The sequence below is a fragment of the Gracilinanus agilis genome, chromosome 3, assembly GCF_016433145.1.
Source record: "Gracilinanus agilis isolate LMUSP501 chromosome 3, AgileGrace, whole genome shotgun sequence".
Taxonomy (NCBI): Eukaryota; Metazoa; Chordata; class Mammalia; order Didelphimorphia; family Didelphidae; genus Gracilinanus; species Gracilinanus agilis.
In genome coordinates, this window is record NC_058132.1 from 336,827,166 (window position 1) to 336,839,645 (window position 12,480).

The 12,480-nt window shown below is 41.9% G+C and overlaps 1 protein-coding gene across 1 annotated transcript; it reads right to left on the bottom strand.

The window, feature by feature from the left end:
* Positions 1 to 351: 351 nt before the first annotated feature.
* On the bottom strand, positions 352 to 4,593 carry LOC123241532 (mucin-22-like). Its single transcript, XM_044669156.1, has 4 exons — positions 4,500 to 4,593; positions 2,778 to 4,343; positions 2,529 to 2,660; positions 352 to 491 (listed from the first exon to the last, which is right to left on the bottom strand). The coding sequence occupies exons 1-4, from the start codon at positions 4,591 to 4,593 to the stop codon at positions 352 to 354; spliced, it is 1,932 nt and encodes a 643-aa protein (XP_044525091.1).
* Between the last annotated feature and the right edge of the window lie 7,887 nt (positions 4,594 to 12,480).

A 12,480-nucleotide genomic window follows, 5' to 3' on the forward strand; every position in this document is an offset into this window, starting at 1 on the left:
ATCTCCAATGGAATTGTATGCTCCACAGACCCTGACTCTATCCTGGAAAAGTGACTGTCAATAAATATTTGCTAATCAATATGTTGAGAAAGGCTTCTTTTGCATCCAACCCCTACTTGTCTCCCATTTCACAGACTGGGGGCTTTTGGGCTTCATCATAACATTTCCAGGGGCCCCATTATCTCCCAGGACAAGCTCAGGCCTAGGGTAAAGTTCTCCTTTCCTAGAACTGAGAGTCTCTGATTGCAGTTCACTATTCTCCATTAAGGACCTGGATGCTAATCATAGCTTCTCCTTGTTTCCTCCAGCTCTTTCCTTGAAGCCCCCTGAGTGTCTCTCTGTCTTTTCTCCTTACTCCCCTCCCATCCACTCCCACCTGCCTCCCAATGTCCTGGTTACCTGGCTCAGGAGTCCTTTTGCCACCTTGAAATCAGTGAGGTCCAGGGAAGAAGACACAATAAGCCGTAGAAGGAGAATTCCTCCATCCTGATCTGTGAATTAGACAGTGAATTAGACACAACAGAAAAATGAAAATATAGTCAAATGCTGCTTATAAATACCAACCTACAAGATAAATTAATTGAGTAATCCCAAAACATAGAAAATGATTTAATTAACTTAGAATAAGGGGTCCCTCTCCCTTTGCCCACTTTCTACCTGCCTTTTCCCATCTCTCCCTCTCTCCTTCTTCTTTCTCTCTACCTCCCTTTCCCCAGATTCTCTTTTGTTTTTCTTTCTGCTTTTTTATCTCTCCCTTCTTTTTCTCCTTTCTTTCTCTCTCTTTTTCTCTCTTCTACCTCCCCTTTTCTCTACTCTCTTTTTTTGTTCTCCTTTCTTTTCCTCTTTCTCACTTTTCTTTCTCTCCTCTCCCTCTTTTTCCTCTCTTCTTTCTCATTTCTTTCTTACTCTCCTTTGATTTCTTCCCCTCTCTCTTCCTCTCCTCTCCTTTCTATTTCCTTCACTCCTCTCCTCTTTTTCTCTCTCCCTTTCCCTCTCCCCTTCTTTCTCTGTTCCTCTTTTCCCTCCTCCTTTTCTCTCTTCTCTACCTTTCTTTTTTCTCTTCCTTTTTCTTCTTTCACTTATTGTCTACCTTCCTCTCCCTTTCCAACTTTCCCTCTCTCTTTTCTTCTTTCCTCCTCTTCCTTTCTCTCTTTCTCCATCTGTCACTGTCTATCTTTTTCTCTCTCTGTCTCCTCCCACCCCATCTCTCTGTCTCTCCCTGTCTCTTTCTTTCTGTCTCTGTATATCTCTCTCTCTGTGTCTCTGTCTGTCTGTCCGTCTCTATCTCTCTCTCTTCTAAGAGCCACAGCATGAACCTTCAGCAGAGGTGAGAAAGCCACTGGCCAGAGGTCTTGATGAGAATCTCAGAATCTCCAAGCTAAAATGGATCTTAGTCCATTCCATACTCAAACCGCATCTCCCCTACATATCACCTTCAAGTGGCCATCCAGACTCTGCCTGAAAGTTTCATTGAGGAATGGACAACTGACTGTGGCCAGAGAGAGTCTGTTCTATTTCCTGTTGTTGTTATTCAGTTGTTCAGTTGTATCTGACTCTTCCTAACCTGTGAACTATACTGTCCATGGGGTTTTCTTGGAAAAGATACTGGGGTAGCTTGCCATTTCCTTTTCCAGTGGATTAAGACAGGGACTTGCTCAGGATCACATAGCTAATAAGTCTCCAAAACCTGAACTCAGGTCTTCCTGACTCCAGACTCAGTATTTTATCCACCAAGCCCATAACTACCTCTTTCTTCTATATCTGGATACTTCTAACTGCTAGGAATATTTTTTCTGGCATGAAGCCTCTTTTTTTTTTAAACCCTCACCTTCTATCCTAGAATTAATACTGTGTATTGGCTCTAAAGCAGAAGAGCAGTAATGGCTAGGCAATGGGGATTAAGTGACTTGTCCAAGGTCACACTTCTAGGAATTATTTGAGGCCAGATTTGAACCCAGGATGTCTAGGCCTGGCTCTCAATTCCCTGAGCCATCTTACCCTCAGACATGAAGCCTTAATCTACCTCTCTGCACCATCCACCCATTACCTCTGCGTTGTTCCTCCGTGTAGGGCTAGGCAGAACAAATCTAGCTCTTCTCTCCCACATAGCAAACAGTATTCAAATTCTTGTTTTACTCTGGGCTATATGTAGTCCACAGTAGCATGTTTTATTGGCTCTATAGAGGCATGGTTCAGTTCCCCCAAAACCCTGCATATTTGTCTTTTCCAACCCACCAATTCCAGCACTGCTCTCTCCATGCTAAGAAGACTTTTTCATGGACCTTCAAAACCACAGCATGGCCTGTGTGGTAGTTTGACCACTTTCTATCACCTATCCCAATTTCTTCTGTATTATCTCTAGTTAAATCATGGACTCTAGAGGCTATGTAAATTTTTAGTATAGTCTTGGAGTCAAGAGTCTTGAATTCAAGTTAAAAAATCTTGTTTTTTCTACGAACTCATAAAGTAACCTTAGGCTAGTCACAGAACCTCAATTATTCCTCTATTAAATGGGGATAAATACTTACTGGGATCAGCTTTGGTGTTTTGACTCATCAGAGCAGTAGTAGCATTCATTGTAGTTGTTTGCTTTCCTCTTGCTGAGATTATTGTTGGGGTCTTGATGGAGGTTAAAATCTTGTCTATGGAGGAACTTATTCCTGTGATAGTATTAGATACAGTTGAAGGGATAGAAGGAAGAGGGCCATTAGTCGGAGGGGAATGTGACATCTTTTGTACCAACTGTGACAAAGGTCTTAGGACAATAGAGCTCTTACCTGAGGCTGTAGTCCCTTCTGTGATCATATCGACTTTATTGGAAAACTCAGCAGAGGTAGTAAACTTGGTTATTTTTGACCCTTCCTCTGGGGAGATGGTAACTGTACTTGGGACCTCAGTGAAGACAGTTGTCTCAATTGGAGCCATGGTTTCTTCTGTGATAGGAAAATAGATTGTATTCAAAGGGTCAGTTACCATTTTGGTTGTACTTTCTACAGTGTGAATTGTGGTATCAAGGGTCTCAATAAAATCAGGAGTTTCAACTGTGGTTGGTACTGCCATGGTGATCATGTTGGCTGTTGTCAAGATCTCAACAGCTGCACTTGACTCTTCTTCAGCAGAGGAAGATGAAGTTGAAGGCTCAGAAGAGAAAATAGTCTTGAAGAGGGACAACATCCCTTCTTCTGTAGAGCTGTCGATCGGCATTGAGGTCTCCAGGAGAAGTGTGGTCTTGGTTCCAGTCCTGATTGTCTCTTTTAAGTCACCAGTTGAGGTTGTCTCCTCACCTCTGGTGTTTGGCTGTGAGTTGTTGCCATCTAAGATCTCAGCAGATGGACCTGTCTGAAGGGCTGAAGTCTTTGCTTTGGTGTTGGTAGAGATGGTGGTTGAGGTAGTAGCAGTAGCTGTCCTTATTTCTTGGGTATTGCCAGCTGTAGGGAAGGTATCAATGAGGTTAGTTGTCAATATGGTGGCTTCTGGGATGGGACTGACTGTAACCAAGGTCCCAGGGAGGGTCGTGGTCTCGATAAGAGTTCCTTCTCTTTCTATGATGTCTGCTGTCTCAGTAAACAGATCCACAATTGTACAGGATATTACTTCTTCCATGATGGCAGTGTTTGTTTCTGGGGATACAATTATCCCAGAGGTCTCCTTAAGATCAATGGTTGTAAAAGGGTTTGAGGTCTCTGATTCTTTTAAAATCTCCATTGTGGTCATGCCCTCAGTGAAACTAGGAGTCTTAATGGTAGTCTTATAATTTTCTGGGAAAGTCCAGTCTAAGTAGACATGGCGGCCCGTGTGGTGATGTGCATGTTTTCCATGATTTTGGGGGGGTGGAAGAGATAACAGCACTGGCTTGTTTAATTGTTTCCAGTCTGCTTTGTGGGGGGTGTTCATTCCAAGCCAAACTTCTTCTAGGACAAGAGTTTCCTTTATGGCCATCTCTGCTTCCGTGGCAGAAGAAGCCACCATCAAGGTTTCAGCTTGGCTGTGAGTCTTACCTAAAGCTATCCCTGACTCTGAGACAACTGTTACAGTGGGATTAGTGCTCTCCAGTAGGGTTGTGGTCTCTGTTTCATCCAGGGCATCCATTATTATCAGTGTCTTCATGGGGGGAAAAGACTCTGTAATGCTCTTCTCAGCTTTGTAGGTAGTTCTGGCTGGTGCCAAGGTCTCAAAAGCCAAAGATGTTTTGGATTTCAAGGGAGTGTGGGTGACAGCTGAGGTCTCATAGAGCCGAGTAGTCTCAAAGATTCTCTCTGAAGTTGTCATTCCTCCTGGGGTCACTCTTGTTATTTCTGTGCTATTGATGTTCACTGAGTGATCTGTGTTGTTGACATCTGCACCTGCATTGGATGAGACTGTGGCTAAGAGATTATTTCTATTTCACAGCAATGAAGATGAAAAGACTTTACAAATATTTCCTCCTTTAACTTCTGAATGACTGAGGAAACAGAGTCCTTCTTTTCACCTACATTCATTCACCAACCCCCACTAAGTACTAGGAGGAATTAAAGGGATGACAAAAAGACAAGCTCGGTCCACGTTGTACATCTGTTTGAACAAGACGAGGGCACAACTTGCCAAAGACGCCATTGGCAGACTATTAAAAAAAAAGAACATTTTGCTCATTTCCGAAGAACAGGATCCACTGTCAGCTAAACTGTGAAGCAAAGATTATGTACTGCCCCTCTCCTCCTCTAAACAGTGCTCTTTCTTACACAGAGTGGTTTTGTTTTTCTTTTTTTAAACTCTTACTTTCTATTCTAGTGATAGTTCCAGAAGGACAAGGGCTAGACAATTGGGGTTAAGTGACTAGCCCAGGGTCACACAACTAGGAAGTGTCTGAGGTCAGATTTGAACCTAGGTCCTCCTGGGCCTGGCTTTCCATACCCTGTGCCATCTAGCTGCCCCACACACAGTCCTTTTTGATGCAGTGACATTGGCTTCCTTGCTATTTGTGCAATAAGACACTCCATCTCCAGACTCCAGGAATTTTTCCTAGCTGAACCCCAGACCTGGAATGTTCCCCCTCTTTATCAACACCTCCTCACTTCCCTGGATTCCATCAAGTTTCATTTAAAATCCCACCTTCTATAGCAAGCCTTTCCCAGTCCTTCTTCATCCTAGAGACTTCCTTTCCTCTGTTGATTATTTCTGCAATATCCTGCCTATAACTTTTCTATAGTTTATAAATGGTTCCTTGCATGTTGTCTCCCCAGTAGACACCATGTGCTCTCCAACTTGGCCATCTAAAGTGCACAAAATATTTGTTATGGGGCAGTTGGATAGCTCAGTGATTAGAGAGCCAGGCCTAGAGACAGGAGGTCCTGGGTTCAAATGTGGCCTCAGATACTTCCTAGCTGTGTGACCCTGGGCAAGTCAATGACTCCTCCCCTCACCTAGCCCTTACCCCTTTTCTGCCTTGGGACCAATACACGGTATTAGTTCTAAGATATAAGATAAGGGTTTAAAAAAATTTTTTTTTGTTAAAAGATTAAGCCTGGTGGTCTTGAGACCCCAGTGACAACCTCCCCCTAAGAGAAGCTGAAACTTATAGGATATATACATGGAACCTGTTGTTATTATTAGGCTGAGGATTTTAAAGGCAAGCTAGGTGGTGAAGTGAATAAAACAATGGGTTTAGAATGAAAAAGACTCATCTTTGTGAATTCAAATCTGGCCTGACATACTTTCTAGCTATGTGACCCTAGGGAAGTCACTTAACCTTGTTTGCTTCAGTTCTTATCTATAAATGAGCTGGAAAAGGAAATGGCAAACCTCTCCAATATCTTTGCCAAGAAAACCCCAAATGGGATCATGAAGACTTGGACAGGACTGAAACAATTAGATAACGAGACAGTTTTGAGGCTACCATGACAGTCTCCCCAAGGGAGATTGCAGCTCAGAATCTATGCGTAGGGGGCAGCTGGGTAGCTCAGAGGATTGAGAACCAGGCCTCAATATGTCCTCAGACACTTCCTGGCTGTGTGACCCTGGGCAAGTCACTTCACTTCCATTGCCTAACCCTTACCACTCTTTTGCCTTAGAACCAATACACAGTAGTGATTCTAAGATGGAAGGTAAGGGTTTAAAAAAAAAGAATCTATGTATAAAAACCATTATTTTGAGATTAGGCCTGATTGTCTTGAGGCTACCATGACAATTTCCTTTAAGGGAATCTGTTAGTTTATAGAACATACTCATGGAAAAATACTGACGATAATATTTTTCAAAGAATTGTCACCATTGTATCCTCCAAATGATATTGTAACTATTGCTTAGCCTGTTTTTTTTTCTCCTTGATAATGACCCCCCCAAACAATAGTTTGCCCTGACCCCTAATATACAACTCTGCCAGCTTCAGGAGGGCCACCCCCAATCAGAGTACGAGAACCCCACTCTCAGAAGGGCACTTGAGAGAGCCTCTTCCTGCTTAATGGCACCATGTCTCTGTGCTCCCCAACACAGGGCTGCCCTTTGTGAGATATACTGTATGTTAGTGGTTGTCTGCCAAGTCCCCCTTTCTCCTCTCCTTTTCCTTTTCTTCCCCATGGTTTGCAATAAAGCTTGGCATTGAACTCACTGCCACTGTTTTATGAGTTATTCTCAGCACCCAAACTCATTAAGAGATTGGACGTCTCGGGGGTCTCTGGCTAGCCCATGGGCCTCTCTCCTCAGACCTAAACTGGGTGGCCAGGCAAGGCTTAGCCTATTGATGGCCACACTCACACTGGGAGAATATGGAATTATGCATCCTGTGATAGAAAACAAGTCAAAAGGAGGACTCTGTGTCCTCCCAGGACAGACTCCTTTATGCCAGAGGATTGTCTCAAAATATTCTTCCACTTCCAGGAGGAGAATCTCAGGGTCCTAACTAAATGCAGGTTGAGGAAGTCATAGAGGCCATCCCACATTCTTCTGTGGCTAGCTTCACACATAGATCAGGCTTTAAATGACATTTCCAGTCCCTCCTTCCTGCTTTTTTCATTCATTCAATAAACATTTGTCAGGTATAGAGCCCTGCTGGATTCTGGGAAGTCCCAAACTTTCTATGACACCTGGGAGTCACCTTCCTAGAGTTTACATAGGGCACAGCCAACATCAGGGCTACTTTTTTCCCTGGGAGAACTTACCCCAGACCAGTGAATTTAAAGGGCTGCTGATTTTATTTATATTCTCCTTAAGAAAAAATAGGGAGAGGGAGAGAAGAGCCAAAGTGCCCAATTTTGACAACGTAGTTAAAAGAGCATTGGACTGGGAATCAGGAAAGGGAAGGAAAAGGGACAAGCATTTATTAAGTCTCTACTATGTACTAGGTGTGGTGCTAAGCATTTACTCATTTTTTCTCACAACAATATCTAGCACAATGAGGTGCTAGATGATGCAGAGGATAGAGTGCTGGGCCTGGAGTCAGGAAAGCTACTCTTCCTAAGTTCAAATCCAGCCTCAGACATTTACTAGCTGTGTGATTCTGGACAAGTGACTCAACCCTGTGTGCCTCAGTTTCCTCATCTATAAAATCAATTAGAAAAGGAAATGGTAAATCACTCCAGTATCTTTGCCAAGAAAACCCCAGATGGGGCAATGATGAGTCCAACATGACTGAAAAATGACTCAACAGAGATACTCATGACAAGACTGGGAGAGGGGTGCTATTATTACCCCCATTTTACAATCGAGGAACCTGAAGCAGAGAGTGGTTAAGTGACTTGCCCAGGATCACCAGCAAGGAAGTGTTTGAGGCAGGATTAGAATTTATATCTTTCTGACTCCAGATCTAGTCTGGGTTCTGGTGCCAGTCCTGACACCAACTCAGACATCTATAAAACAAAGAAATTGTCTCTACTAGCAGCAAAACAAGAATCCAGGACAATTCTGAGGGACCTATGAAAAAGAATGCTATCCACATCCAGAGAAAGGACTGTGGGAGCAGAAATAGAAGAAAAACAACTGCTTGATCACATGGGTCGATGGGGATATGATTGGGGATGTAGACTCTAAGCAATCACCCTAATGCAAATATTAATAATATGGAAATAGGTCTTGATCAATGACACATGTAAAGCCCAGTGGAATTACTCATTGGCTAAAGGGGAGGGAGGGAAAGAACATGAATCATGTAACCATGGAAAAGTATTCTAAATCAATTAAATGAATTTTTTCAAAGAAAAAAAAATAAAATAAAGAAATTGGACAAAGTGGTCCCTAAGATCCTCTCTGTGAATCTGTCTGTAAGAATAGAGGCTCCTAAGAATAAGGAGGTTTCATTTTTGGTTTTGTATTTCCAGCCACTAGCACAGTATCTGACAGATAATTCCTAAAATGGAGATGCAGCCTCACATAGGATAATGTCTCCCAATACTATAAAGTCATCATGCTCCTGGTTGAGAGAAAGATTGAGTGAATGGGTCTATGAGATTTGGGCTCCTTTTGACACTTTAGCTCAGTTTCAGTTCCGATAAAAATTGAATGGACTTTTCTATGGTGCTTTGGACAAGACATTTTTCCCTTTTCTAGGGTCCTAATTTCCTCTTCTTCAAAATTTAAAAAAAAATTTCTTAGCAGTCTCTTCCCACTCTAACAGGATACTTGCAGTGTTTTGATAGTTGGCTGCAAGGCTTCTTTTGCTCTCTAAAGCACCTGACTCTTAGCTGTCAGGGTTACCACACCACCCTTATCTCCAGTTATTAGGGTAACCTGCTCAAATTTCCATCCATTTTTCTCAGACACCAAGTGTGAAGAAACAAATGATTTTCTTATCACTTAATTATCAAGCATCATTAGTTAAAATAGGAAGCTATCAAATGGCCCCACTACCTCGAAAGGGAAATGAAAGGCCAATTCCCAAAGCATCAGCCTGGTTGTGTCCCAAAGTCTTTGGCATCCCACAGTGGAGTGTCTATTCTTCCCCCAACAATAGACAGAAGTATCTGAGGAGGAGTATTCTCAACCAACAAGACTAGAGAAAGTTTCTTAAAAGATGTAGCACCTAGATTGGGCCTTTTTTTTTTTAACCCTTACCTTTTGTCTTAGAATTCATATTAAGTATCAGTTCCAAGGCAGAAGAGCAGTAATGGCTAAGCAATTGGGATTAAATGACTTGCCCAGGGTCACACAGCTAAGGAAGTATCTGAGGCCAAATCTGAACCCAGGACCTTTCATTTCCAGTCCTGGTTCTCTAGCCACTAAGCCATCTATTTGCTCCTCTGAATTGGATTTTAAAGAATAAGTAGGAATTTAATAGGCACAAAGGAACAACTCTCTTTTATTCCTATTCCCATTCCAAAGTTACTTTTCTCTCAGTCAGGAATATAATCACATTAGGGTATTTCAGGATATTGCCCCATGTTGAGGCATAGCAGAGTACACCCACATTTTTTGGACTGGATTTAGGATTTTTGTTGGTGAAGAAAACTCTTGATAAGGGAACTCTCTCTACCAATTCAGAGAAGCAACAGGTCTGCAGTTTATGGTCTTGGAGTTGCCCAGCATCACAAAGTCAGCATATGTCAAGCAGGACTCAAATCCTGGGTCTTTCTGACTCCAAGGCCAGCTCACTATCCATGGCTCCACCTAGGCTTTAAGCTTCTCTACTAAATGATAATAATCAGGCTCACATTCAGAGGAAGGACTGCAGGAGAGGAAACATAGAAGAAAAACAACTGCTTGAACGCATGGGCTGGGGTAGACATGATTGAGGGTGTGGACTCGAAACTACCACACCAATGCAACTACCAACAATTTGGAAATAGGTCTTGATCAATGACACATGACAAAACTAGTGGAAATGTGCATCGGCCATGGGTGGGGGGAGTGCGGGGGGTGAAGGGGAAAGGAGGAGCATGAATCACGTAACCATGTTAAAAATGAATATTAATAAATGTTTAAATTTAAAAAAATGATAATAATCAGAATCAGTCTTTACTTTTTTCTCTTTCCCATTTTTCATTTCTTCACACATAAAAGTTATTAATAAATATTTTTATTTGTTATATATTATTTATATTATATTAAATATATGTATATTACATTGTTTATATAAATTATATTAAATATATTATTGTTTATAATTTTATACTTTATTAAACTGAACTAAACTAAATTGAATTTGAGAACATCCGAGCATCAGTTAAAAGTTCTCCTCTTCGCCCACAGTTATGTCTTTTTGCATCTCCTGGTGCCATTCACACACAATTGCTGAAAACAACTGTTTTCGCTTCCTTTGGTTACTGGGGTTCTTTTTGTCAGGGTCTTTGCTGGTGTTATTGTCGGGGCATTTTTCAGTCGTAGTTGACTCTTTGTGACCTCATTTGGGAGTTTTCTTTGGCAAAAATACTGGAGTGGTTTTCCATTTTCTTCTCTAGCTCATTTTAGAAATGAGGAAATTGAGACAAACAGGGTTAAGTGACTTGTCCAAGATCACACAACCAGTATCTGAGGCCAGATTTAAATTCAGGAGGATGAGTCTTCCTAACACTAAGGCCAATACTGTATTCACTTTACCACCTCACTACTCTATGAGGGCCTTATTCCATATTGAAATTGCCTTTCCCACCCTTCCCAATGACTTCTCTCCTGGTTCAGGAACTTTCCTGGATTCTGTCCATAGAAATTTTCTAGACTGGTTTCCAGACACGCAGTTCCCTTAGTCAGCTGAGACCCCAGAGCTTCTGAGCTGCCCAAGCCCTAAAACTCTCCACTTGTGCGTTTGAACCTCATCATTCCCTAAAAGCCCCAAGTTTCTCCACAACACCCCACAATCAGTGTTTCCAGTTCATCTAGGTAGCGCCATCTCATTCTCCAGGTACTATTGTCTGAACAATCAAATATTCATTCTTTCTCCCTATTTCCATTGTCACCTGCCTCAGCTATTTTAATTACCTCCTCACAAGACTCTCCAATTCTGCTCTTTCCCCCTTCGTCCAACCTATCCTTACAACTCCCAGAATAATCTTTCTTATGCATAGATCTGGCCATATCACTCCCCTCTTAAAAATCATCAATGATTCCATTACCTATCAAGTAAAGTTCAGATTCTTTTGCCAGGTATTCAAACCCTCTTCCCTCTCAATAAAATAGCATCTCCAGGGGCAGCTGGGTGAATTAGTGGAATGAGAGCCAGGCCTAGAGATGGGAGGTCCTGGGTTCAAATCTGACCTCGCATATTTCCTAGCTTTGTGACCCTGGGCAAGTCACTTAACCCCCATTGTCTAGTCCAGTGATTCCCAAAGTGGGCACCACCACCTCCTGGTGGGTGCTGCAGCGATCCAGGGGAGCGGTGATGGCCACAGGTGCATTTTGGAACATGGATTCAGTGCAGTAATCAATTTATTATTAAAAAAAAGAAACCAATTGCAAATAGTCAATCGCGGTGATTTAAGATTGCTGCTGACGAAAATAGAGTCGATTACTAAATTGGTAGCAGCACACCAGGTTCATCCTTCTCATTAAGATGATTTCGAATGTTTTAACTTTTTTTGTATTACATTCTATTCTGAGTTCAATAAATAGTTTCATAATTTCAAAGTTCAATGTTTCTAATTTACACCTTTCTTTACTATATCTTACGAAAAAGGTAGGAACATTAATACATATATCTTTCCTATTAATTGCTATTAAATTTTTTTAAATTAATTTCCAGGGGGCACTAAGTAATATTTTTTCTGGAAAGGGGGCGGTAGGCCAAAAAAGTTTGGGAACCACTGGTCTAGTCTTTACTGTTCTTCAGCCTTGGACCCAATACACAGTATTGATTAAAGATGGAAGTTGCGGGTTAAAAAAAAAAAAAAAAAAAAAGAACTTGTGAGGTTGTCTACCAGATAGTTCTTTGGGTAGGTAGGGGTTTGAATAAAATAAATAAATAAACAAGTGAAGATAAAATAACCCAAGCACATTGGGATTTCTCCACTCTCAACCAGACTATGGTCAATCTCAATCATCATGTGATTTTGGAGGGCCCAGGAAGGCCTCTTTTTTACTCCCAAAATTTCTCCTCCACTAACCCACCTCCCCCAGGTAACATTTAGGTTTATCACAAACCAGATTAAAAGAAGTCAGTGCCCACAAGTAGCTCTGAAGGAGACAGAAAGTAGGTTAGTCATCTTCCCTAGCTTTAGGGGTACTGAACATTCCCTTGTATAAATTCGTGAGTCCATATATAAGCACACTGGATACTTGCTGTGCTTAAAACAGTGCCTAGAATATAATAAGTGACTAATAAATGCTCGATCTTTCTCTCTCTCCCTCTCTCTTTCTCCCTTTCTCTCTCCTGTCTCTATCCCCCTTTCCCTCTCTCTGTCTCTCTCTGTCTCTCCCTCTCCCTTTCCCTCTCTCCCTTTCTCTGTCTCTCTGTCTCTCTAGTCCTCTCTCTCAATCTCCTCTTTCTCTCTGCTCCACCCTACTCTCTCCCTCTCTCTTTGCCTCTCCCTCCCTCTTTGCCTCTCTCTCTCTCTCTCTCTCTCTCTCTCTCTCTCTCTCTCT